We start from the raw sequence: 27409 nt of genomic DNA, 5'->3' as shown, positions 1-27409 counted from the left end.
GATAGCTTTAGTGTGGGATTATATTTGGATGATTACTATCTGAAAACTCTAGTGTGGGATTATATTTGGATGATTACTATCTGATAGCTCTAGTGTGGGATTATATTTGGATGATTACTATCTGATAGCTTTAGTGTGGGATTATATTTGGATGATTACTATCTGATAGCTCTAGTGTGGGATTATATTTGGATGATTACTATCTGATAGCTCTAGTGTGGGATTATATTTGGATGATTACTATCTGATAGCTCTAGTGTGGGATTATATTTGGATGATTACTATATGATAGCTCTAGTGTGGGAGTATATTTAGATGATTACTATCTGATAGCTCTAGTGTGGAAGTATATTTGGATGATTACTATCTGATAGCTCTAGTGTGGGATTATATTTGGATGATTACTATCTGATAGCTCTAGTGTGGGAGTATATTTGGATGATTACTATCTGATAGCTCTAGTGAGGGATTATATTTAGATGATTACTATCTGATAGCTCTAGTGTGGGATTATATTGGATGATTACTATTTGATAGCTCTAGTGTGGGATTATATTTGGATGATTACTATCTGATAACTCTAGTGTGGGATTATATTTGGATGATTACTATCTGATAGCTCTAGTGTGAGATTGTATTTGGATGATTACTATCTGATAGCTCTATTATGGGATTATATTTGGATGATTACTATCTGATAGCTCTAGTGTGGGATTATATTTGGATGATTACTATCTGATAGCTCTAGTGTGGGATTATATTTGGATGATTCCTATCTTGCTCCAGTGTGGGATTATATTTGGATGATTACTATCTGATAGCTCTAGTGTGAGACTATATTTGGATGATTACTATCTGATAGCTCTTGTGTGAGATTATATTTGGATGATTGCTATCTGATAGCTCTAGTGTGGGATTATATTTGGATGATTACTATCTGATAACTCTAGTGTGGGATTATATTTGGATGATTACTATCTGATAGCTCTAGTGTAGATTATATGTGGATGATTACTATCTTGCTCCAGTGTGGGATTATATTTGGATGATTACTATCTGATAGCTCTAGTGTGAGATTATATTTCGATGATTACTATCTGTTAGCTCTAATGTGGGATTATATTTGGATGATTACTATCTGATAGCTCTAGTGTGAGATTATATTTGGATGATTACTATCTGATAGCTCTAGTGTGAGATTATATTTGGATGATTACTATCTGATAGCTATAGTGTGGGATTATATTTAGATAATTACTATCTGATAGCTCTAGTGTGGGATTATATTTCGATGATTATCTGATAGCTCTAGTGTGGGATTATATTTGGATGATTACTATCTGATAGCTCTAGTGTGGGATTATATTTGGATGATTACTATCTGATAGCTCTAGTGTGGGATTATATTTGGATGATTACTATCTGATTGCTCTAGTGTAGGATTATATTTGGATGATTACTATTTGATAGCTCTAGTGTGGGATTATATTTGGATGATTACTATCTGATAACTCTAGTGTGGTATTATATTTGGATGGTTACTATCTGATAACTCAAGTGTGGGATTATATTTGGATGATTACTATCTGATAGCTCTAGTGCGGGATTTTACTTAAATGATTACTATCTGATAGCTCTACTGTGGGAGTATATTTGGATGATTACTATCTGATAGCTCTAGTGTGGGATTATATTTGGATGATTACTATCTGATAGCTCTAGTGTGGGATTATATTTGGATGATTACTATCTGATAGCTCTAGTGTGGGATTATATTTGGATGATTACTATCTGATAGCTCTAGTGTGGGATTATATTTGGATGATTACTATCTGATAGCTCTAGTGTGGGATTATATTTAGATGATTACTATCTGATAGCTCTAGTGTGGAATTATAGTTGGATCATTACTATCTGATAGCTCTAGTGTGGGATTATGTTTGGATGATTACTATTTGATAGCTCTTGTGTGGGATTATATTTGGATGATTACTATCTGATAGCTCTAGTGTGGGATTATATTTGGATGATTACTATCTGATAGCTCTAGTGTGAGATTATATTTGGATGATTACTATCTGTTAGCTCTAGTGTGGGATTATATTTGGATGATTACTATCTGATAACTCTAGTGTGGGATTATATTTGGATGATTACTATCTGATAGCTCTAGTGTGAGGTTATATGTCGATGATTACTAACTGATAGCTCTAGTGTGCGTTTATATTTGGATGATTACTATCTGATAGCTCTAGTGTGGGATTATATTTGGATGATTACTATCTGATAACTCTAGTGTGGGATTATATTTGGATGATTACTATCTGATAGCTGTAGTATGAGATTATATTTGGATGATTACTATCTTGCTCCAGTATGGGATTATATTTGGATGATTACTATCAGATAGCTCTAGCGTGAGATTATATTTAGATGATTACTATCTGATAGCATTAGTGTGGGATTATATTTGGATGATTACTATCTGAAAGCTCTAGTGTGGGAATATATTTCGATGATTACTATCTGATAACTCTAGTGTGGGATTATATTTGGATGATTACTATCTGATAGCTCTAGTTTGGGATTATATTTGGATGATTACTATCTGATAGCTCTAGTGTGGGATTATATTTGGATGATTACTATCTGATAGCTCTAGTGTGGGATTATATTTGGATGATTACTATCTGATAGCTCTAGTGTGGGATTTATATTTGGATGATTACTATCTGATAGCTCTAGTGTGGGATTACTATTTGGCATGATTCCTATCTGATAGCTCTAGTGTGGGATTATATTTGGATGATTACTATCTGATAGCTCTAGTGTGGGATTATATTTGGATGATTACTATCTGATAGCTCTAGTGTGGGATTATATTTGGATGATTACTATCTGATAGCTCTAGTGTGAGATTATCTTTGGATGATTACTATCTGATAGCTCTAGTGTGGGATTATATTTGGATGATTACTATCTGATAGCTCTAGTGTGGGATTATATTTGGATGATTACTATCTGATAGCTCTAGTGTGGGATTATATTTGGATGATTACTATCTGATAGCTCTAGTGTGGGATTATATTTGGATGATTACTATCTGATAGCTCTAGTGTGGGATTATATTAGGATGATTACTATCTGATAGCTCTAGTGTGGGATTATATTTGGATGATTACTATCTGATAGCTCTAGTGTGGGATTATATTTGGATGATTACTATCTGATAGCTCTAGTGTGGGATTATATTTGGATGATTACTATCTGATAGCTCTAGTGTGGGATTATATTTGGATGATTACTATCTGATAGCTCTAGTGTGGGATTATATTTGGATGATTACTATCTGATAGCTCTAGTGTGGGATTATATTTGGATGATTACTATCTGATAGCTCTAGTGTGGGATTATATTTGGATGATTACTATCTGATAGCTCTAGTGTGGGATTATATTTGGATGATTACTATCTGATAGCTCTAGTGTGATTATATTTGGATGATTACTATCTGATAGCTCTAGTGTGGGATTATATTTGGATGATTACTATCTGATACTATCTGATAGCTCTAGTGTGGGATTATATTTGGATGATTACTATCTGATAGCTCTAGTGTGGGATTATATTTGGGTGATTGCTATCTCATAGCTCTAGTGTGTGATTATATTTGGATGGTTACTATCTGATCGCTCTAGTGTGGGATTATATTTGGATGATTACTATCTGATAACTCTAGTGTGGGATTATATTTGGATGATTACTATCTGATAGCTCTAGTGTGGGATTATATTTGGGATGATTACTATCTGATAGCTCCTAGTGTGTGATTATATTTGGATGTTTACTATCTGATAGCTCTAGTGTGGGATTATATTTGGATGATTACTATCTGATAGCTCTAGTGTGGGATTATATTTGGATGGTTACTATCTTATACTCTAGTGTGGGATTATATTGGATGATTACTATTTGATAGCTCTAGTGTGGGAGTATATTTGGATGATTACTATCTGATAGGTGTAGTGTGGGATTATATTTGGATGATTACTATCTGATAGCTTTAGTGTGGGATTATATTTGGATGATTACTATCTGATAGCTCTAGTGTGATTATATTTGGATGATTACTATCTGATAGCTCTAGTGTGGGATTATATTTGGATGATTACTATCTGATAGCTCTAGTGTGGATTATATTGGATGTTACTATCTGATAGCTCTAGTGTGGGATTATATTTGGATGATTACTATCTGATAGCTCTAGTGTGGGATTATATTTGGATGATTACTATCTGATAGCTCTAGTGTGGGATTATATTTGGATGATTACTATCTGATAGCTCTAGTGTGGGATTATATTTGGATGATTACTATCTGATAGCTCTAGTGTGGGATTATATTTGGATGATTACTATCTGATAGCTCTAGTGTGGGATTATATTTGGATGATTACTATCTGATAGCTCTAGTGTGGGATTATATTTGGATGATTACTATCTGATAGCTCTAGTGTGGGATTATATTTGGATGATTACTATCTGATAGCTCTAGTGTGGGATTATATTTGGATGATTACTATCTGATAACTCTAGTGTGGGATTATATTTGGATGATTACTATCTGATAGCTCTAGTGTGGGATTATATTTGGATGATTACTATCTGATAACTCTAGTGTGGGATTATATTTGGATGATTACTATCTGATAGCTCTAGTGTGGGATTATATTTGGTATGATTACTATCTGATAGCTCTAGTGTGGGATTATATTTGATGATAATATCTGATAGCTCTAGTGTGGGATTATATTTGATGATTACTATCTGATAGCTCTAGTGTGGGATTATATTTGGATGATTCTATCTGATAGCTCTAGTGTGGGATTATATTTGGATGATTACTATCTGATAGCTCTAGTGTGGGATTATTTTTGGATTATTACTATCTGATAGCTCTAGTGTGGGATTATGTTTGGATGATTACTATCTGATAACTCTAGTGTGCAATTATATTTGGATGATTACTATATGATAACTCTAGTGTGGGATTATATTTGGATGATTACTATCTGATAACTCTAGTGTGCGATTATATTTGGATGATTACTATCTGATAACTCTAGTGTGGGATTATATTTGGATGATTACTATCTGATAGATGTAGTGTGGGATTATATTTGGATGATTACTATCTGATAGCTCTAGTGTGGGATTATATTTGGATGATTACTATCTGATAGCTCTAGTGTGGGATTATATTTGGATGATTACTATCTGATAGCTCTATCGTGGAATTATATTTGGATGATTACTATCTGATAGCTATAGTGTGGGATTATATTTGGATGATTACTATCTGATAACTCTAGTGTGGGATTATATTTGGATGATTACTATCTGATAACTCTAGTGTGGGATTATATTTGGATGATTACTATCTGATAGCTCTAGTGTGGGATTATATTTGGTTGATTACTATCTGATAGCTCTATTGTGGGATTATATTTGGATGATTATCTGATAACTCTAGTGTGGGATTATATTTGGATTACTGTCTGGTAACTCTAGTGTGGGATTATATTTGGAGGATTACTGTCTGATAACTCTATTGTGGGATTATATTTGGATGATTACTATTTGATAACTCTAGTGTGGGATTATATTTGGATGATTACTATCTGATAGCTCTAGTGTGGGATTATATTTGGATGATTACTGTCTGATAGCTCTAGTGTGGGATTATATTTGGATGATTACTATCTGATAGCTCTAGTGTGGGATTATATTTGGATGATTACTATCTGATAGCTCGTATGGGATTATATTTGGATGATTACTATATGATAAACAGTAAAACTCTGGCATGTAAGAGGGGATTAAGTTGACCAGACCAGAGAACGTCATTATTTGTGGTGTGATGTAGGTTGACAACACAACACCCACAACTACAACATTGTCATCATCACATTACAGGTCATACTTCAGCCCCGCTGGTCTGGAGTACAACCTGTGTCGGGTTCCCATCGCCGGCACCGACTTCTCCGTGAGGCCGTACTCCTACGATGACGTGGAGGGCGACCTCCTCCTCCAACACTTCGCCCTGGCCCAGGAAGACAAGCTCTATAAGGTTCGTGCAAGGGTAGAGTCTGTTGGCGGTCTGGTAGTGGTGTCGATCTGGTAGTGTGTATGTGGTGCTGGTCTGGTAGAGTCGTGTATCCAAGCAGTGTCAGTCTGGTAGAGGTGTGTGTGTGGTGCCAGTCTGGTAGAGGTGTGTATGTGGTGCCAGTCTGGTAGAGGTGTGTATGTGGTGCCAGTCTGGTAGAGGTGTGTATGTGGTGTCAGTCTGGTAGAGGTGTGTGTGTGGTGCCAGTCTGGTAGAGGTGTATAATTGGTGCCAGTCTGGTAGAGGTGTGAATGTGGTGCCAGTCTGGTAGAGGTGTGTATGTTATGCCGGTCTGGTAGAGGTGTGTATGTGGTGCCAGTCTGGTATAGATGCGCACGTGGTGGCAGTCTGGTAGAGGTGTGTATGTAGTGGCAGTCTGGTAGAGGTATGTATATAGTGCCAGTCTGGTAGAGGTGTGTATGTGGTGGCAGTCTGGTAGAGGTGTGTATGTGGTGGCAGTCTGGTAGAGGTGCGTATGTTATGCCGGTATGGTAGAGGTGTGTATGTGGTGCTGATCTGGTAGAGATGTGTATGTGGTGGCAGTCTGGTAGAGGTGTGTATGTGGTGGCAGTCTGGTAGAGGTGTGTATGTTAGTGCCGTCTGGTAGAGGTGTTATGTGGTGCAGTCTGTAGAGGTGTGTATGTGGTGCAGTCTGGTAGAAGTGTGTATGTGGTGCTAGTTGGTGAGGTGTGTATGTGGTGCCAGTCTGGTAGAGGTGATGTAATGTGGTGGCAGTCTGGTAGAGGTGTGTATGTGGTGCTAGTCTGGTAGAAGTGTGTATGTGGTGCCAGTCTGGTAGAGGTGTGTGTTGTGTGGTGCCAGTCTGGTAGAGGTGTGTATGTATGCCGGTCTGGTAGAGTGTGTATGTGGTGCCAGTCTGGTAGAGGTGTGTATGTGGTGCTAGTCTGGTAGAGTGTGTATGAAGGTGCCAGTCTCGTCAGAGGTGTAGTAATCGTCGGTGCCTAGTATGGTAGAGTTGTTTATGTGGTAGCAAGTCTGTTAGAGGTTTGTATGTGGTGCAGTTTCTGGTAGAGGGTGTGTCATTTTGGTGCCCGTCTGGTCGAGGTGTGTATGTGGTGCCAGTCTGGTAGAGGTGTGTGTGATGTGGTGGCAGTATGGTAGAGGTGTGTATGTGGGGCAGGTCTGGTTAGGAGGTGATTGAGCATGTTTTGGTGCCAATTGGTAGAAGGTTTGAATGTGGGTGGCCAGTCTGGTAAGAGGTGTGTATGTGGTGCTGTCTAGTAGAGGTCGGGTATATGGTGCCAGTCTGGTAGAGGTGTGTATGTGGTGCCATTCTGGTAGAGGTGTGTATGTGGTGGGCAGTCTTGTAGAGGTGTGTATGTTGTGACAGTCTGGTAGAAGGTGTGAATATGGTGCCTATCTGGTAAGGTGGGTATGTGGTGCCATTCTGGTAGAGGTGTGTATGTGGTGGCAGTATGGTAGTGGTGTGTATGTGGTGGCAGTCTGGCAGAGGTGTATATGTGGTGCCAGTTTGCTAGAGTTGTGTATGTGGTGGCAGTCTGGTAGAGGTTTGTATGTGGTGGCAGTTTGGTAGAGGTGTGTATGTGGTGCCAGTCTGGTCGAGGTGTGTATGTGGTGGCAGTCTGGTAGAGGTGTGTATGTGGTGGCAGTCTGGTAGAGGTGTGTATGTGGTGCCAGTCTGGTAGAGGTGTGCATGTGGTGCCAATCTGGTAGAGGTTTGAATGTGGTGGCAGTCTGGTAGAGGTGTGTATGTGGTGCCAGTCTGGTAGAGGTGTGTATGTGGTGGCAGTCTGGTAGAGGTGTGTATGTGGTGCCAGTCTGGTAGAGGTGTGTATGTGGTGCCAGTCTGGTAGAGGTGTGTATGTGGTGGCAGTCTGGTAGAGGTGTGTATATGGTACCAGTCTGGTAGAGATGTGTATGTGGTGCCAGTCTGGTAGAGGTGTGTATGTGGTTCCAGTTTGGTAGAGGTGTTTATGTGGTGGCAATCTGGTAGAGGTGTGTATTTGGTGCCAGTTTGGTATAGGTGTGTATGTGGTGCCAGTCTGGTAGAGGTGTGTATGTGGTGCCAGTCTGGTCGGGGTGTGTATGTGGTGCCAGTTTGGTAGAGGTGCTTATGTGGTGGCAATCTGGTAGAGGTGTGTATTTGGTGGCAGTCTGGTAGAGGTGTGTATGTGGTGCCAGTCTGGTAGAGGTGTGTATGTGGTTCCAGTCTGGTAGAGGTGTGTATGTGGTGCCAGTCTGTTAGAGGTGTGTATGTGGTGCCAGTCTGGTGGATGTGTGTATGTAGTGCCAGTTTGGTAGAGGTGTGTATGTGGTGCCAGTCTAGTAGAGGTGTGTATGTGGTGCCAGTCTGGTAGAGGTGTGTATGTGGTGCCTGTCTGGTAGAGGTATGTGGTGCCAGTCTGGTAGAGGTGTGTATGTGGTGCCAGTTTGGTAGAGGTGTTTATGTGGTGGCAATCTGGTAGAGGTGTGTATGTGGTGGCAGTCTGTTAAAGGTGTGTATGTAGTGCCAGTCTGGTAGAGGTGTGTATATGGTGCCAGTCTGGTAGAGGTGTGTATGTGGTGGCAGTCTGGTAGAGGTGTGTATGTGGGGCTAGTTTGGTAAAGGTGTGTATGTGGTGGCAGTCTGGTAGAGGTGTGTATGTGGTGGCAGTCTGGTAGAGGTGTGTATCCAAGTTGTGTCTGTCTGGTAGAGGTGTGTATGTGGTTCCAGTCTGGTAGAGGTGTGTATGTGGTGCCAGTCTGGTGGAGGTGTGTATGTGGTGCCAGTCTGGTAGAGGTGTGTATGTAGTGCCTGTCTGGTAGAGGTGTGTATGTGGTGCCAGTTTGGTAGAGGTGTGTATGTGGTGCCAGTCTGGTAGAGGTGTGTATGTGGTGGCAGTCTGGTAGAGGTGTGTATGTAGTGCCTGTCTGGTAGAGGTGTGTATGTAGTGCCTGTCTGGTAGAGGTGAGTATATGGTGCCAGTCTGGTAGAGGTGTGTATGTAGTGCCTGTCTGGTAGAGGTGTGTATGTAGTGCCAGTCTGGTAGAGGTGTGTATATGGTGCCAGTCTGGTAGAGGTGTGTATGTAGTGCCTGTCTGGTAGAGGTGTGTATGTGGGGCTAGTTTGGTAAAGGTGTGTATGTGGTGCCAGTCTGGTAGAGGTGTGTATGTGGTGGCAGTCTGGTAGAGGTGTGTATGTGGTGGCAGTCTGGTAGAGGTGTGTATGTGGTGCCAGTCTGGTAGAGGTGTGTATGTGGTGCCAGTTTGGTAGAGGTGTGTATGTGGTGCCGGTCTGGTAGAGGTGTGTATGTGGTGCCAGTTTGGTAGAGGTGTGTATGTGGTGGCAGTCTGGTAGAGGTGTGTATGTGGTGCCAGTCTGGTAGACGTGTGTATGTGGCAAATATTATCCCGCTGTTTCTGTCTTCTTCTGATGGTAAATATGGTCTTCCTGTAGATGATACACTGTGATACATGACCACTTCCTGTAGTCCTGCTACACACACCTGGCCAACATGCAGGTGTTATAGTCCTGCTACACACACCTGGCCAACATGCAGGTGTTATAGTCCTGCTACACACACCTGACCAACATGCAGGTGTTATAGTCCTGCTACACACACCTGGCCAACATGCAGGTGTTATAGTCCTGCTACACACACCTGACCAACATGCAGGTGTTATAGTCCTGCTACACACACCTGGCCAACATGCAGGTGTTATAGTCCTGCTACACACACCTGACCAACATGCAGGTGTTATAGTCCTGCTACACACACCTGGCCAACATGCAGGTGTTATAGTCCTGCTACACACACCTGGCCAACATGCAGGTGTTATAGTCCTGCTACACACACCTGGCCAACATGCAGGTGTTATAGACCTGCTACACACACCTGCAGGTAGTGTTAAGGATGCTGGGGATCGTTACTCAGCGATCTATTGGGCAGTATTATCTATCGGTTCGCGATCTATTGGCCAGTATTATCTATCGGTTCCCTACCTCAGCTGCCGCTGATCCTGCGGGCTCAGGAGCTGTCCCAGCGCCCCCTCCGGCTGGTCGCCTCACCGTGGTCGCCTCCACCATGGATGAAAACCATTAAGATGCACAATGAATCTGGACATGTGTTGCCTGAGATGTGGCAGCCGTGGTCTAACTACCTCGTTAAGTAAGTTGTTAGCTCCGTGATAGTTTTGAGCAGGTTAAGTAAACACATTTTATTTAACCAAGAATTCTCTTCATTAGTAAAAACATTTTTATTATTTTTTTATTATTATTATTATTATTATTATTATTATTATTATTATTATTATTATTATTATTATTAATTATTTTATTATTATTATTATTATTATTATTATTATTATTATTATTATTTTATTATCATTATTATTATTATTATTATTATTATTATTTTATTATCATTATTATTATTATTATTATTATTATTATCATTATTATTATTATCATTATTTTATTATTATTATTATTATTATTATTATTATTATTATTATTATTATAATTTTATTATTATTATTATTATTATTATTATTATTATTATTATTATTATTTTATCATTTTATTATCATTATTATTATTATTATTTGACGTATGAGGGTTTTTCTTGCCTAATACGTTGTCCGCCGGACCCTCACAAATTAATGTTGTCACAAGTGTTCACCTTCAGGGAGATAAAGTGTTACCCTTGATAAGCACGAGGGTACGAGCCTTGCATGATGACCTGGTCTTACACCTCACCCTTAAGGGTCAGGGTAGACACCAAGCCAACCTACTCAAGGTCGTCCTCCCGTCGTGCTCGAGTGTCAAAACGTAGTAGTAGGACTACAGTATTAGGTGCTGAAATCTGGTGCAGCAAGAAGTTTTGCGATTTAAGTTTTTTTTTTTTTTTTTTTTTTGCAAAACTTGAAACAAGTATGTAAACATATGGTAATGAACACAATATAGATCATACACACGATATACGTAGGACTGTTAACGGAATTTATGGCCTTCCTTGGTGAAGTGGTTAGCGTTCCCGACCGTGACGCATTCTCGCCTTCCCAGGGTCGAGCGCTTAGGTTCGATTTCTGGATGTGGCAGTTGGTATGTATTTATATAGAAGTGATGGAGGGTGAGTGGATCAGGTGTTTGAAGAATTTATGTAAGAAATGCTTAGAAAAACAGATGAACTTGTATGTGGCATTTATTGATCTGGAAAAAGCATATGATAGGGTTGATGTAGATGCATTGCGGAATGTCTTGAGAGTATGTAGTGTAGGAGGTAAGCTGCGAGAAGCAGTGAAAAGTTTTTTTTTTTTATCAAGGATGTAAGGCATGTGTACGTGTAGCAAGAGAGGAGAGTGATTGGTTCCCAGTGAAGGTCGGTCTACGGCAGGGGTGCGTGTTGCCCCCATGGTTGTTTTATTTGTTGGAAATGAAATGTTTGAGGAAAATAGGTGATGTGAGGTGGTTTGATCGAGTAAATAATGAAAGGGTAAGAGAGATATGTAGCAATAGAAAGAGTGTGGTTGAGGGAGCAGAAGAGGGTGAGTTGAAATGGTTTGGACACATGGAGAGAATGAGTGAGGAAAGGACTTACAAAGAGGATATTTGTGTCAGAGGTGGAAGGAACGAGGAGAAGAGGGAGACCAAATTGGAGGTGGAAGGATGGAGTGAAAAAGATTTAGAGCGATTGCGGCCTGAACATACAGGAGGGTGAAGGTTGTACAAGAAATAGAGTGAATTGGAATGATGTGGCATACCGGGGTCGACGAGCTGTCAATGGATTGAACCACGACATGTGAAGCTTCTGGGGTAAACCATTGAAAGGTCTGTGGGAGATGGATGTGGAAAGGGATCTGTGGTTTCAGTGTATTACACATGACAGCTAGAGACTGAGTGTGAACGAATGTGGCCTTTTTGTTTTTTCTTGGTGCTGCATCGCTGGAGGGAAGGGATGGGGATGCTATTTCATGTGTAGCGGGGTGGCTAAGTGAATGGATGAAGGCAGCAAGTATTAATATGTACATTTGTTTATATGTATCTGTCCGTGTATGTATATGTATGTACACGTACAGATGTATATGTTTGTGTATGGGCGTTTATGTGCACATAAGTGTGTGTATGTGAGTGGTGGGACCATTCTTCGTCTGTTTCCTTGCGCTACCTCGCTGACGCGGGAAACAGCGTTTAAGTATTCCTGGGAAATTACATGGAAGGGTGTTAATCGAGAGGGTCAGGGCATATACAGAGCATCAGATTGGGGAAGAGCAGTGTGGTTTTAGAAGTGGTAGAGGATGTGTGGATCAAGTGTTTGCCTTGAAGAATGTATGTGAGAAATACTTAGAAAAACATGGATTTGTATGTAGCATTTATGGATCTGGAAAAGGCATATGATAGAGTTGATAGAGATGCTCTGTGGAACGTATTAAGAGTATATGGTGTGCGAGGTAAGTTGCTGGGAGCAGTGAAAAGTTTTTACCAAAGATGTAAGGCATGTGTACGAGTAAGAAGAGAGGAAAGTGATTGGTTCCCAGTGAATGTCAGTTTGGGACAGGGGTGCGTGATGTGTCCATTGCTTAATTTTTTTGTGGATTAGATGGTTAGGGAGGTAAATACAAAAGGTTTGGAGAGAGGGGCAAGTATGCAGTCTGTTGTGGGTGAGAGGGCTTGGGAAGTGAGTCAGGAAAAGACAACAAAGGCCACATTCGTTCACACTCAATCTCTAACTGTCACGTGTAATGCACCGAAACCACTGCTCCCTTTCCGCATCCAGGCCCCATAAAACTTTCCATGGTTTACCCCCAGACGCTGCACATGCCCTGGTTCAATACATTGACAGCACGTCGACCTCGGTATACCACAACGTTCCAATTCACTCTATTCCTTGCACAACCTTCACCCTCCTGTATGTGCAGGTCCCGATCGCTCAAACTCTTTTTACTCCATCTTTCCACCTCCAATTTGGTCTCCCACTTCTCCTCGTTCCCTCCACCTCTGACACATATATCCTCTTTGTCAATCTTTCCTCACGCATTCTCTCCATGTGACCAGACCATTTCAATACACCCTCTTCTGCTCTCTAAACCACACTCTTTGTATTACCACACATCTCTCTTGCCCTTTCATTACTCACTCGATCAAACCACCTCACACCACATATTGTCCTCAAACACTTCATTTGTAACACATCCACCCTCCTCCAAACAACCCTATGTATAGCCCATTCCTCGCAACCATATAATATTGTTGGAACCACTATGCCTTCAAACATACCCATTTTTTCTCTCTTGAGATACCGTTCTCGCCTTCCACACATTCTTCAGTGCTCCCGGTAGCTTCGCCCCCTCCCCCACCCTGTGACTCACTTCCGCTTCCATGGTTCCATCCGCGTTAAATCCACTCCCAGTTTTTCTGTATTTCCCAATTAACGTGTCCCTCGACCCTACTGAAACTAATAACCTTGCTTTTATTCACATTTACTCTCAGCTTTCTTCTTTCACACATTTTACCAAACTTAGTCGCCAACTTTTGCACTTTCTCACCTGATCAGCCACCAGTGCTGTATCATCAGCGAACAATAACTGACTCTCTTCTCGAGCCCTCTCATCCACATCAGACAGCATTCTTGCCCCTCTCCAAAACTCTTGCATCCACCTCCCTAACAACCCCATCCATACACAAATCAAACAACCATGGAGACATCACGCACCCCTGCCGCAAACCGATATTCACTGGGAAGCATTCACTTTCCTCTCTTCCTACTCGTACACACGCCTTACATCCTTGGGAAAACTTTTCACTGCTTCTTGCAACTTACCTCCCACACCACATACTCAAAACCTTCCAGAAAGCTATTCTATATTAACCCTGTGATATTCCTTCTCCATATCTATAAATCCTACATGCAAATCCATCTGTTTTTCTAAGTACTTCTCACCTACATTCTTCAAAGCAAACACCTGATCCACACATTCTCTACCACTTCTGAAACCACACTGCTCTTTCCCAGTCTCATGCCTTTACCCTCACAATCAATACCCTCTCATATAATTTCCCAGGAATACTCAACAAACTTGTCTTTGTACAATGGCACTGTGCATGCATCCCGCCTAACCTGAGGCATATATTGATTATCCTTACGAGCCAATCAACAACACAGCCACCCCCTTTTTTTTATATATTTCACTGTAGTACCATCCAAACCCGCCAGCTTTCATCTTCTGCAGACTTTTCGCCACCTCTTACCTGTTTACCAAACCATTCTCCCTGACCTCACTTCGCACGACACCCCGACCAAAACACCCTATATCTGGCACTCTTATCATCAAACACATTCAACAGTCCTTCAAAATACTGGCTCGATCTTCTCACTTCATCACTACTTGTTATTACCTCCCTATTACCTCCCTTCACCGATGTTCTCATTTGTTCTCTTGTCTTACGCACTTTATTTACCTCCCTCTTACGCACTTTATTTACCTCCTTCCAGAACATCTTTTTATTCCCCCTAAAAATTAATGATACTCTCTCACACCAACTATTATTTGCCCTTTTTTTCACTTCTTGTACCTTTCTCCTTTTATACATCTCTCTGTAATTTACACTGCTTCCCTGCTAAAATCGTCCTAACGCCTCTCTCTCTCACTAGCAATCCTACCTCTTCATTCCACCTCTCTACCTCTTTTTTTTTTTTTTTTTTTTTTTTTTTTTTTTTTTTTTTTTTTCACTCTGCCCACCTCCCACCTTTCTCATGCCACATGCATCTTTTGCCGAAGCCATCTCTCCTTCCCTAAATACATCCCATTCCTGGAGGAAGTGAAGTGTTTTAGAAATCTGGGAGTGGACTTAGCAGCGGATGGAGCCGTAGAAGCGGAAGTGAGTCACGGGGTAGGGCAGGGGGCGAAGGTACTGGGAGCATTGAAGAATGTGTGGAAGGCGAGAACGGTATCTCAGAGAGAAAAAATGGGTATGTTTGAAGGCATAGTGGTTCCAACAATATTATATGGTTGCGAGGCATGGGCTATACATAGGGTTGTGTGGAGGAGGGTGGATGTGTTGGAAATTAGATGTTTGAGGACAATATGTGGTGTGAGGTGGTTTAATCGAGTAAGTAATGAAAGGGTAAGAGAGATGTGTGGTAATAGAAAGTGTGGTTGAGAGAGCAGAAGAGGGTGTGTTGAAATGGTTTGGACACATGGAGAGAGTGAGCGAGGAAAGATTGACCAAGAGGATATATGTGTCAGAGGTAGAGGGAAGAAGGAGAAGCAGAAGACCAGATTGAAGGTGGAAGGATGGAGTAGAAAAGTTTTTGAGCGATCGGGGCCTGGACCGACTGGGGGTAAAATGCGTGCAAGGAATAGAGTGAATTGGAACGATGTGTTATACCGGGGTCGACTTGATGTCAGTGTATTGAACCAAGGCATGTGAAGCGTGAGGTGAAACATGGAAAGGGCTTTGGGGCCTGGATGTGGAAAGGGAGCTAGAGACTGAGTGTGAACAAGTGTGGCCTTTTTTTTGTGTGTGTTTTTTCCTGGCGCTACCTCGCTGGAAGGGGTTGGCGACGGAAATGGATGAAGGCAGCAAGTATGAGTATGTATATTTATTTATTTTGCTTTGTCGCTGTCTAGCGAGGTAGCGCAAGGAAACAGACGAAAGAATGGCCCAACCCACCCACATACACATGTATATACATACACGTCCACACACGCAAATATACATACCTGTACATCTCAATGTACACATATATATACACACACAGACATATGTATATATACACATGTACATAATTCATACTTTCTGCCTTTATTTATTCCCATCGCCACCTCGCCACACACGGAATAACAACCCCCTCCCCCCTCATGTGTGCGAGGTAGCGCTAGGAAAGGACAACAAAGGCCCCATTCGTTCACACTCAGTCTCTAGCTGTCATGTAATAATGCACCGGAACCACAGCTCCCTTTCCACATCCAGGCCCCACAGAACTTTCCATGGTTTACCCCAGACGCTTCACATGCCCTGGTTCAATCCATTGACAGCATGTCGACCCCGGTATACCACATCGTTCCAATTCACTCTATTGCTTGCACGCCTTTCACCCTCCTGCATGTTCAGGCCCCGATCACTCAAAATCTTTTTCACTCCATCTTTCCACCTCCAATTTGGTCTCCCACTTCTCCTCGTTCCCTCCACCTCTGACACATATATCCTCTTGGTCAATCTTTCCTCACTCATTCTCTCCATGTGACCAAATCATTTCTAAATACCCTCTTCTGCTCTCTCAAACACACTCTTTTCATTTCCACACATCTCTCTTACCCTTACATTACTTACTCGATCAAACCACCTCACACCACATATTGTCCTCAAACATCTCATTTCCAGCACATCCACCCTCCTACGCACAACTCTATCCATAGCCCACGCCTCGCAGCCATTCAACATTGTTGGAACCACTATTCCTTCAAACATACCCATTTTTGCTTTCCGAGATAATGTTCTCGACTTCCACACATTCTTCAAGGCCCCCAGAATTTTCGCCCCCTCCCCCACCCTATGATTCACTTCCGCTTCCATGGTTCCATCCGCTGCCAGATCCACTCCCAGATATCTAAAACACTTTACTTCCTCCAGTTTTTCTCCATTCAAACTTACCTCCCAATTGACTTGACCCTCAACCCTACTGTACCTAATAACCTTGCTCTTATTCACATTTGCTCTTAACTTTCTTCTTTCACACACTTTACCAAACTCAGTCACCAGCTTCTGCAGTTTCTCACATGAATCAGCCACCAGCGCTGTATCATCAGCGAACAACAACTGACTCACTTCCCAAGCTCTCATATCCACAACACACTGCATACTTGCCCCCTCTTTCCAAAACTCTTGCATTCACCTCCCTAACAACCCCATCCATAAACAAATTAAACAACCATGGAGACATCGCACACCCCTGCCGCAAACCTACATTCACTGAGAACCAATCACTTTCCTCTTCCTACACGTACACATGCCTTACATCCTCGATAAAAACTTTTCACTACTTCTAGCAACTTGCCTCCCACACCATATATTCTTAATACCTTCCACAGAGCATCTCTATCAACTCTATCATATGCCATCTCCAGATCCATAAATGCTACATACAAATCCGTTTGCTTTTCTAAGTATTTCTCACATACATTCTTCAAAGCAAACACCTGATCCATACATCCTCTACCACTTCTGAAACCACACTGCTCTTCCCCTTCACCCTCTCAATCAATACCCTCCCATATAATTTACCAGGAATACTCAACAAACTTATACCTCTGTAATTTGAGCACTCACTCTCATCCCTTTTGCCTTTGTACAATGGCACTATGCAAGCATTCCGCCAATCCTCAGGCACCTCACCATGAATGATACATACATTAAATAACCTTACCAACCAGTCAACAATACAGTCACCCTCTTTTTTAATGAATTCCACTGCAATACCATCCAAACCTGCTGCCTTGCCGGCTTTCATCTTCCGCAACGCTTTTACTACCTCTTCTCTGTTTACCAAATCATTTTCCCTAACCCTCTCACTTTGCACACCACCTCGACCAAAACACCCTATATCTGCCACTCTATCATCAAACATTCAACAAACCTTCAAAATACTCACTCCATCTCCTTCTCACATCACCACTACTAGTTATCACCTCCCCATTAGCCCCCTTCACTGAAGTTCCCATTTGCTCCCTTGTCTTACGCACTTTATTTACCACCTTCCAGAACATCTTTTTATTTTCCCTAAAATTTGATGATACTCTCTCACCCCAACTCTCATTTGCCCTCTTTTTCACTTCTTGCACCTTTCTCTTGACCTCCTGCCTCTTTCTTTTATACATCTCCCACTCATTTGCATTTTTTCCCTGCAAAAATCGTCCAAATGCCTCTCTCTTCTCTTTCACTAATAATCTTACTTCTTCATCCCACCACTCACTACCCTTTCTAATCAACCCACCTCCCACGCTTCTCATGCCACAAGCATCTTTTGCGCAATCCATCACTGATTCCCTAAATACATCCCATCCTCCCCCACTCCCCTTACCTCCTTTGTTCTCACCTTTTTTCATTCCGTACTCAGTCTCTCCTGGTACTTCCTCACACAAGTCACCTTCTCAAGCTCACTTACTCTCATCACTCTCTTCACCCCAAAAATCTCTCTTCTTTTCTGAAAACCCCTACAAATCTTCACCTTCGCCTCCACAAGATAACGATCAGACATCCCTCCAGTTGCACCTATCAGCACATTAACATCCAAAAGTCTCTCTTTCGCGTGCCTATCGATTAACACGTAATCCAATAACGCTCTCTGGCCATCTCTCCTACTTACATATGTATACTTATGTATATCTCTCTTTTTAAACCAGGTATTCCCAATCACCAGTCCTTTTTCAGCACATAAATCTACGAGCTCTTCACCATTTCCAACACTGAACACCCCATGTATACCAATTATTCCCTCAACTGCCACATTACTCACCTTTGCATTCAAATCACCCATCACTATAACCCAGTCTTGTGCATCAAAACCACTAACACACTCATTCAGCTGCTCCCAAAACACTTGCCTCTCATGATCTTTCTTCTCATGCCCAGGTGCATATGCACCAATAATCACCCATCTCTCTCCATCAACTTTCAGTTTTACCCATATCAATCTAGAATTTACTTTCTTACACTCTGTCACATACTCCCACAACTCCTGTTTCAGGAGTAGTGCTACTCCTTCCCTTGCTCTTGTCCTCTCACTAACCCCTGACTTTACTCCCAAGACATTCCCAAATCACTCTTCCCCTTTACCCTTGAGCTTCGTTTCACTCAGAGCCAAAACATCCAGGTTCCTTTCCTCAAACATACTTCCTATCTCTTCTTTTTTTCTCATCTTGGTTACATCCACACACATTTAGACACCCCAATCTGAGCCTTCGAGGAGGATAAGCACTCCCCGCATGACTCCTTCTTCTGTTTCCCCATTTAGAAAGTTAAAATATAAGGAGGGGAGGGTTTCTGGCCCCCCGCTCCCGTCCCCTTTAGTCGCCTTTTACGACACGTGAGGAATGCGTGGGAAGTATGTACATGTGTATATATGTATGTCTGTGTATGTGTATGTATATATACTTTAAAATGTATATGCATGTATATGGGCGTTTATTATTATATTTATTATACTTTGTCGCTGTCTCCCGCGTTTGCGAGGTAGCGCAAGGAAACAGACGAAAGAAATGGCCCAACCCCCCCCATACACATGTATATACATACGTCCACACACGCAAATATACATACCTACACAGCTTTCCATAGCTTACCCCAGACGCTTCACATGCCTTGATTCAATCCACTGACAGCACGTCAACCCCGGTATACCACATCGCTCCAATTCACTCTATTCCTTGCCCTCCTTTCACCCTCCTGCATGTTCAGGCCCCGATCACACAAAATCTTTTTCACTCCATCTTTCCACCTCCAATTTGGTCTCCCTCTTCTCCTTGTTCCCTCCACCTCCGACACATATATCCTCTTGGTCAATCTTTCCTCACTCATCCTCTCCATGTGCCCAAACCACTTCAAAACACCCTCTTCTGCTCTCTCAACCACGCTCTTTTTATTTCCACACATCTCTCTTACCCTTACGTTACTCACTCGATCAAACCACCTCACACCACACATTGTCCTCAAACATCTCATTTCCAGCACATCCATCCTCCTGCGCACATCTCTATCCATAGCCCACGCCTCGCAACCATACAACATTGTTGGAACCACTATTCCTTCAAACATACCCATTTTTGCTTTCCGAGATAATGTTCTCGACTTCCACACATTCTTCAAGGCCCCCAGAATTTTCGCCCCCTCCCCCACCCTATGATCCACTTCCGCTTCCATGGTTCCATCCGCTGCCAGATCCACTCCCAGATATCTAAAACACTTCACTTCCTCCAGTTTTTCTCCATTCAAACTCACCTCCCAATTGACTTGACCCTCAACCCTACTGTACCTAATAACCTTGCTCTTATTCACATTTACTCTTAACTTTCTTCTTCCACACACTTTACCAAACTCAGTCACCAGCTTCTGCAGTTTCTCACATGAATCAGCCACCAGCGCTGTATCATCAGCGAACAACAACTGACTCACTTCCCAAGCTCTCTCATCCCCAACAGACTTCATACTTGCCCCTCTTTCCAAAACTCTTGCATTTACCTCCCTAACAACCCCATCCATAAACAAATTAAACAACCATGGAGACATCACACACCCCTGCCGCAAACCTACATTCACTGAGAACCAATCACTTTCCTCTCTTCCTACACGTACACATGCCTTACATCCTCGATAAAAACTTTTCACTGCTTCTAACAACTTTCCTCCCACACCATATATTCTTAATACCTTCCACAGAGCATCTCTATCAACTCTATCATATGCCTTCTCCAGATCCATAAATGCTACATACAAATCCATTTGCTTTTCTAAGTATTTCTCACATACATTCTTCAAAGCAAACACCTGATCCACACATCCTCTACCACTTCTGAAACCACACTGCTCTTCCCCAATCTGATGCTCTGTACATGCCTTCACCCTCTCAATCAATACCCTCCCATATAATTTACCAGGAATACTCAACAAACTTATACCTCTGTAATTTGAGCACTCACTCTTATCCCCTTTGCCTTTGTACAATGGCACTATGCGCGCATTCCGCCAATCCTCAGGCACCTCACCATGAGTCATACATACATTAAATAACCTTACCAACCAGTCAACAATACAGTCACCCCCTTTTTTAATAAATTCCACTGCAATACCATCCAAACCTGCTGCCTTGCCGGCTTTCATCTTCCGCAAAGCTTTTACTACCTCTTCTCTGTATATATATATATATATATATATATATATATATATATATATATATATATATATATATATATATATATATATATTCCTATGAGTCCACTGGGAAAATGAAACACGAAAAGTTCCCAAATGCACTTTCGTGTAATAATCACATCATCAGGGGAGACACAAGAGAGAAATATAAGTCAGTTGATATACATCGATGAGACGAAGCTAGGACGCCATTTGTTAAACATGTGATTGTCCAAAACATACAACGAGCGTTCATAAACTTATCATTTTACAAATCTTATCAACAATAAAGTTATCTAATTTGTATAGACCATAACTAATATTAAGATTATAATTCATTGTGTATTTGATAATAGAAGATTCAATGATATTTCTCTTGGTAATAGAGTTAATAACAGATGGCGTTACTCCAGTCAATACAATGATCATAGTTTTTAACATGATTAAACAAGGCATTCGATTCTTGTCCCGTTCTTATACTATATTTATGTTGCTTAAGTCTAACAGAAAGATCCTTACCAGTCTGACCAACATAAAATTTTTCACAGTTTCCACAAGGCACTTTATAGATGCAACCAAGAGAATTTTCTGGTAAATTCCTGATTAAGATATTCTTTATAGTATTATTGTTTCTTAAGGCAACATTTACATTAAATGATTTAAGCAACATGGGAAGCAAAGTGAAATTATTATTAAAAGGGAGAACTAAAAGATTCTTGGTGTCAATGGGAGGTTTGGGTTCAACTCAATAAAATTATTTCTTTGCTAACTTAAGGGATTTATCAGTGAAATATCTAGGGTACTTTAACTTAGATCCAATAGAATATATCTCAAACTCATCATCAATAAACTCTGGACTGCAAATACGTAATGCCCTAAGGAACATAGATTGAAATGATGATAATTTAACTGTCATGTTGAGATGAGTGATAATGGATATATGAGCATACATTGGTGGGTTTTCTGTATATGCTAAACTTAAACTTGTTTCCTTGTCTATAGATCATGCAATCTAAAAATGGTAACATACCATTATTTTCATTTTCTACGGTAAATTTGATGGAAGGTACTAAATTGTTTTGTAAGGGGAGAAATATTTGTAAATTTTCATTTGTTGGCCTGATGACTGATAAAATTGTGTATAAAAGACTGTGTATTTCAAGTTAATGGAGATTATTATGCTCAAAAATTTGGTATGGCAATGGGTAACCCTCTTTCACCTGTACTAAGTAATCTTTATATGGAATTTTTTGAAACAAAATTACTAAAGGATATCTTACCATCTAATGCAATTTGGTTTAGGTATGTAGATGATGTTCTTTGTGTTTGGCCAACAAATGAAAATTTATTAATATTTCTCCCCTTACTTAACAATTTAGTACCTTTCATCAAATTTACTGTAGAAAATGAAAATAATGGTATGTTACCATTTTTAGATTGCATGATCTATAGACAAGGAAACAAGTTTAAGTTTAGCATATACAGAAAGCCCACCAATGTATGCTCATATATCCATTATTACTCATCTCAACATGACAGAGTTAAATTATCATTTCAATCTATGTTCCTTAGGGTATTACGTATTTGCAGTCCAGAGTTTATTGATGATGAGTTTGAGAAGATATATTCTATTGGATCTAAGTTAAAGTACCCTAGATCTTTCATTGATAAATCCCTTAAGTTAGCAAAGAAATCATTTTATAGAGTTGAACCCAAACCTCCCATTGACACCAAGAATCTTTTAGTTCTCCCTTTTAATAATAATTTCACTTTGCTTCCCATGTTGCTTAAATCCTTTAATGTAAATGTTGCCTTTAGAAACAATAATACTATAAAGAATATCTTAATCAGGAATTCACCAGAAAATTCTCTTGGTTGCATCTATAAAGTTCCGTGTGGAAACTGTGAAAAATTTTATGTTGGTCAGATTGGTAAGGATCTTTCTGTTAGACTTAAGCAACATAAATATAGTATAAGAACGGGACAAGAATCAAATGCCTTGTTTAATCATGTTAAAAACTATGATCATTGTATTGACTGGAGTAACGCCATCTCAGTTATTAACTATAACTCTATTACCAAGAGAGATATCATTGAATCTTCTATCATTGAATACACAAAGAATTATAATCTTAATATTAGTGATGGTGTATACAAATTAGATAACTTTATTGTTGATAAGATTTGTAAAATGATAAGTTTATGAACGCTTGTTGTATGTTTTGGACAATCACATGTTTACCAAATGGCGTCCTAGCTTCGTCTCTTCGATGTATATCAACTGACTTATATTTCTCTCTTGTGTTTCCCGTGATGATGGGATTATTACACGAAAGTGCACTTGGGAACTTATCGTGTTTCATTTTCCCCGTGGACTCATGGGAATATCTTGATCACGGGCAAAAGTGTGATCCTTTCCAATATATATATATATATATATATATATATATATATATATATATATATATATATATATATAAATGGGTATGTTTGAAGGAATAGTGGTTCCAACAATGTTGTATGGTTGCGAGGCGTGGGCTATGGATAGAGTTGTGCGCAGGAGGGTGGATGTGCTGGAAATGAGATGTTTGAGGACAATATGTGGTGTGAGGTGGTTTGATCGAGTGAGTAATAATAGGGTAAGAGAGATGTATGGAAATAAAAAGAGCGTGGTTGAGAGAGCAGAAGAGGGTGTTTTGAAATGGTTTGGGCAATGGAGAGAATGAGTGAGGAAAGATTGACCAAGAGGATGTATGTGTCGGAGGTGGAGGGAACGAGGAGAAGTGGGAGACCAAATTGGAGGTGGAAAGATGGAGTGAAAAAGATTTTGAGTGATCGGGGCCTGAACATGCAGGAGGGTGAAAGGCGGGCAAGGAATAGAGTGAATTGGATCGATGTGGTATACCGGGGTCGACGTGCTGTCAATGGATTGAATCAGGGCATGTGAAGCGTCTGGGGTAAACCATGGAAAGTTCTGTGGGGCCTGGATGTGGAAAGGGAGCTGTGGTTTCGGGCATTATTGCATGACAGCTAGAGACTGAGTGTGAACAAATGGGGCCTTTGTTGTCTTTTCTTAGCGCTACCTCGCACACATGAGGGGGGGAGGGGGATGTTATTCCATGTGTGGCGAGGTCGCGATGGGAATGAATAAAGGCAGACAGTGTGAATTGTGTGCATGTGTATATGTGTATGTGTCTGTGTGTGTATATATATGTGTACATTGAGATGTATGGGTATGTATATTTGCGTGTGTGGACGTGTATGTATATACATGTGTATGGGGGTGGGTTGGGCCATTTCTTCCGTCTGTTTCCTTGCGCTATCTCGCAAACGCGGGGACAGCGACAAAGCAAAATAAAAAAAAAAGAAAATAATAATGATAATAATGATATATATATATATATATATATATATATATATATATATATATATATATATATATATATATATATATATATTTAATGTATGTATGACTCATGGTGAGGTGCCTGAGGATTGGCGGAATGCGTACATAGTGCCATTGTACAAAGGCAAAGGGGATAAGAGTGAGTGCTCAAATTACAGAGGTATAAGTTTGTTGAGTATTCCTGGTAAATTATATGGGAGGGTATTGATTGAGAGGGTGAAGGCATGTACAGAGCATCAGATTGGGGAAGAGCAGTGTGGTTTCAGAAGTGGTAGAGGATGTGTGGATCAGGTGTTTGCTTTGAAGAATGTATGTGAGAAATACTTAGAAAAGCAAATGGATTTGTATGTAGCATTTATGGATCTGGAGAAGGCATATGATAGAGTTGATAGAGATGCTCTGTGGAAGGTATTAAGAATATATGGTGTGGGAGGCAAGTTGTTAGAAGCAGTGAAAAGTTTTTATCGAGGATGTAAGGCATGTGTACGTGTAGGCAGAGAGGAAAGTGATTGGTTCTCAGTGAATGTAGGTTTGCGGCAGGGGTGTGTGATGTCTCCATGGTTGTTTAATTTGTTAATGGATGGGGTTGTTAGGGAGGTGAATGCAAGAGTTTTGGAAAGAGGGGCAAGTATGAAGTCTGTTGGGGATGAGAGAGCTTGGGAAGTGAGTCAGTTGATGTTCGCTGATGATACAGCGCTGGTAGCTGATTCATGTGAGAAACTGCAGAAGCTGGTGACTGAGTTTGGTAAAGTGTGTGAAAGAAAGTTAAGAGTAAATGTGAATAAGAGCAAGGTAATTAGGTACAGTAGGGTTGAGGGTCAAGTCAATTGGGAGGTAAGTTTGAATGGAGAAAAACTGGAGGAAGTAAAGTGTTTTAGATATCTGGGAGTGGATCTGGTAGCGAATGGAACCATGGAAGCGGAAGTGAATCATAGGGTGGGGGAGGGGTCGAAAATCCTGGGAGCCTTGAAGAATGTGTGGAAGTCGAGAACATTATCTCGGAAAGTAAAAATGGGTATGTTTGAAGGAATAGTGGTTCCAACAATGTTGTATTGTTGCGAGGCGTGGGCTATGGATAGAGTTGTGCGCAGGAGGATGGATGTGCTGGAAATGAGATGTTTGAGGACAATGTGTGGTGTGAGGTGGTTTGATCGAGTAAGTAACGTAAGGGTAAGAGAGATGTGTGGAAATAAAAAGAGCGTGGTTGAGAGAGCAGAAGAGGGTGTTTTGAAATGGTTTGGGCACATGGAGAGAATGAGTGAGGAAAGATTGACCAAGAGGATATATGTGTCGGAGGTGGAGGGAACGAGGAGAAGTGGGAGACCAAATTTTAGGTGGAAAGATGGAGTGAAAAAGATTTTGTGTGATCGGGGCCTGAACATGCAGGAGGGTGAAAGGAGGGCAAGGAATAGAGTGAATTGGAGCGATGTGGTATACCGGGGTTGACGTGCTGTCGGTGGATTGAATCAGGGCATGTGAAGCGTCTGGGGTAAACCATGGAAAGCTGTGTAGATATGTATATTTGCGTGTGTGGACGTATGTATATACATGTGTATGGGGGGGGGTTGGGTTGGGCCATTTCTTTGGTCTGTTTCCTTGCGCTACCTCGCAAACGCGGGAGACAGCGACAAAGTATAAAAAAAAAAAAAAAATATATATATATAGTCCCTAGGGATAGGGAAGAAATAATACCTCCCACGTTATCCGTGTGTGTCGTAGAAGGCGACTGAGAGGGGGAGGGAGTGCGTTGCTGGAAATCCTCCCCTACCATTTTTGAATTTCCAAATGAAGGAACAGAGAAGGGAGCCAAGCGAGGATATTTCCTCTAAGGTTCCCTCTGTTCTTACGCTACTTCGCTAACGTGGGATATATGGCGAATGTGTGAAAAAAAAAAATTATATGTATATTTATGCGAAAATTGTGCTTAGAAACGTGCACCTTCATAGAATATGCAAACCTCCAACAGCCAGGATCGAACCCGGGACCCCTGTGCAAGAGGCGCGAATGCTAACCGCTAGGCTATGGGCCTGGCTAATAGGGAATAAGTATTCGAATACTATGTACTCGAATACCCTTTGTCTCACGTTGGTGAGCAATGGGGAATGTCTTGATCACGCGCAGCATTGTGATCCTTTCCAATATATATATATATATATATATATATATATATATATATATATATATATAGCCTTAATGGGATGGCATTGATTAGGGCCTCTGTTACCCATGCCGTCTCAGCCAACCTAAAAATAACACAGAAATAATATTTGTATTGGTGTTACCTTTGATCATGGAATCGACCAAGAGAAGCTACCCAGCCTCTGACAGTTGGACGACTGAAGGTCAGACACAGAAAAGTTAAAAAAGAAAAGGAAAATAGGTCAGACAAACCTCAGAGAAATAGGCAAGAAAACCTTAAATTGTGTAGATATATTTGATGGTGTCTCTTGCTGTAAATGTGTCATCGTGATGACACTAGTGATGTCACGTGACTGCCTGAAAGCATGGTGGACAAATCTACATACCATTGCGTACTTCTGGCGTTTGATTACTTGTGTAGTCCCTTGACTGGCTTTTAGCGTTGTATTCCCTATATTTACGTCCATCAACCTGGTGAACACTTGTATCGTTTTCGGATGTACTGGACCAGTCCGCAAACTAAGGGTTCAGTTTGAGTTTCAGTCGTCTGCCCAAAGTTCGAGAGATGACTGGTTGGTAGCCATGAATCGAAAAGCTATTACGCCCGGCCAAGACAGTGACGTGAGAGTATGTGGGATTTACTTCATCAGTAATGAAAGTTACTTTGGTTAATAATTTATTATCTGATTCATATTATAGGGTAAAGCATTTGTGAATCTACTTGTAAGGTGTATCCTAGGCCCCTAGCTCAGATGTACACAACAGTATAGTCGTTACCTTAATTTGTTTTCTCATATTCAAGTTTGGCTTTTGCAACGCGATCTAGAGATAGA

General features: G+C 40.9%; 1 protein-coding gene across 1 annotated transcript in view; it reads left to right on the top strand.

Annotated features, from left to right (window-relative positions):
- The window catches only part of LOC139754670 (lysosomal acid glucosylceramidase-like), a 79916-nt gene that overhangs the window by 30792 nt on the left and 21715 nt on the right, over nt 1-27409 (top strand). Inside the window, 2 exon segments of the mRNA XM_071672217.1 lie at nt 5976-6129; nt 10135-10295. Of these exon segments, the coding sequence (XP_071528318.1) occupies nt 5976-6129; nt 10135-10295 (315 nt within the window).

The sequence above is a fragment of the Panulirus ornatus genome, chromosome 17 (genome assembly GCF_036320965.1).
Source record: "Panulirus ornatus isolate Po-2019 chromosome 17, ASM3632096v1, whole genome shotgun sequence".
NCBI lineage: Eukaryota > Metazoa > Arthropoda > Malacostraca > Decapoda > Palinuridae > Panulirus > Panulirus ornatus.
This window is presented reverse-complemented; position numbering and strand designations above follow the sequence as displayed.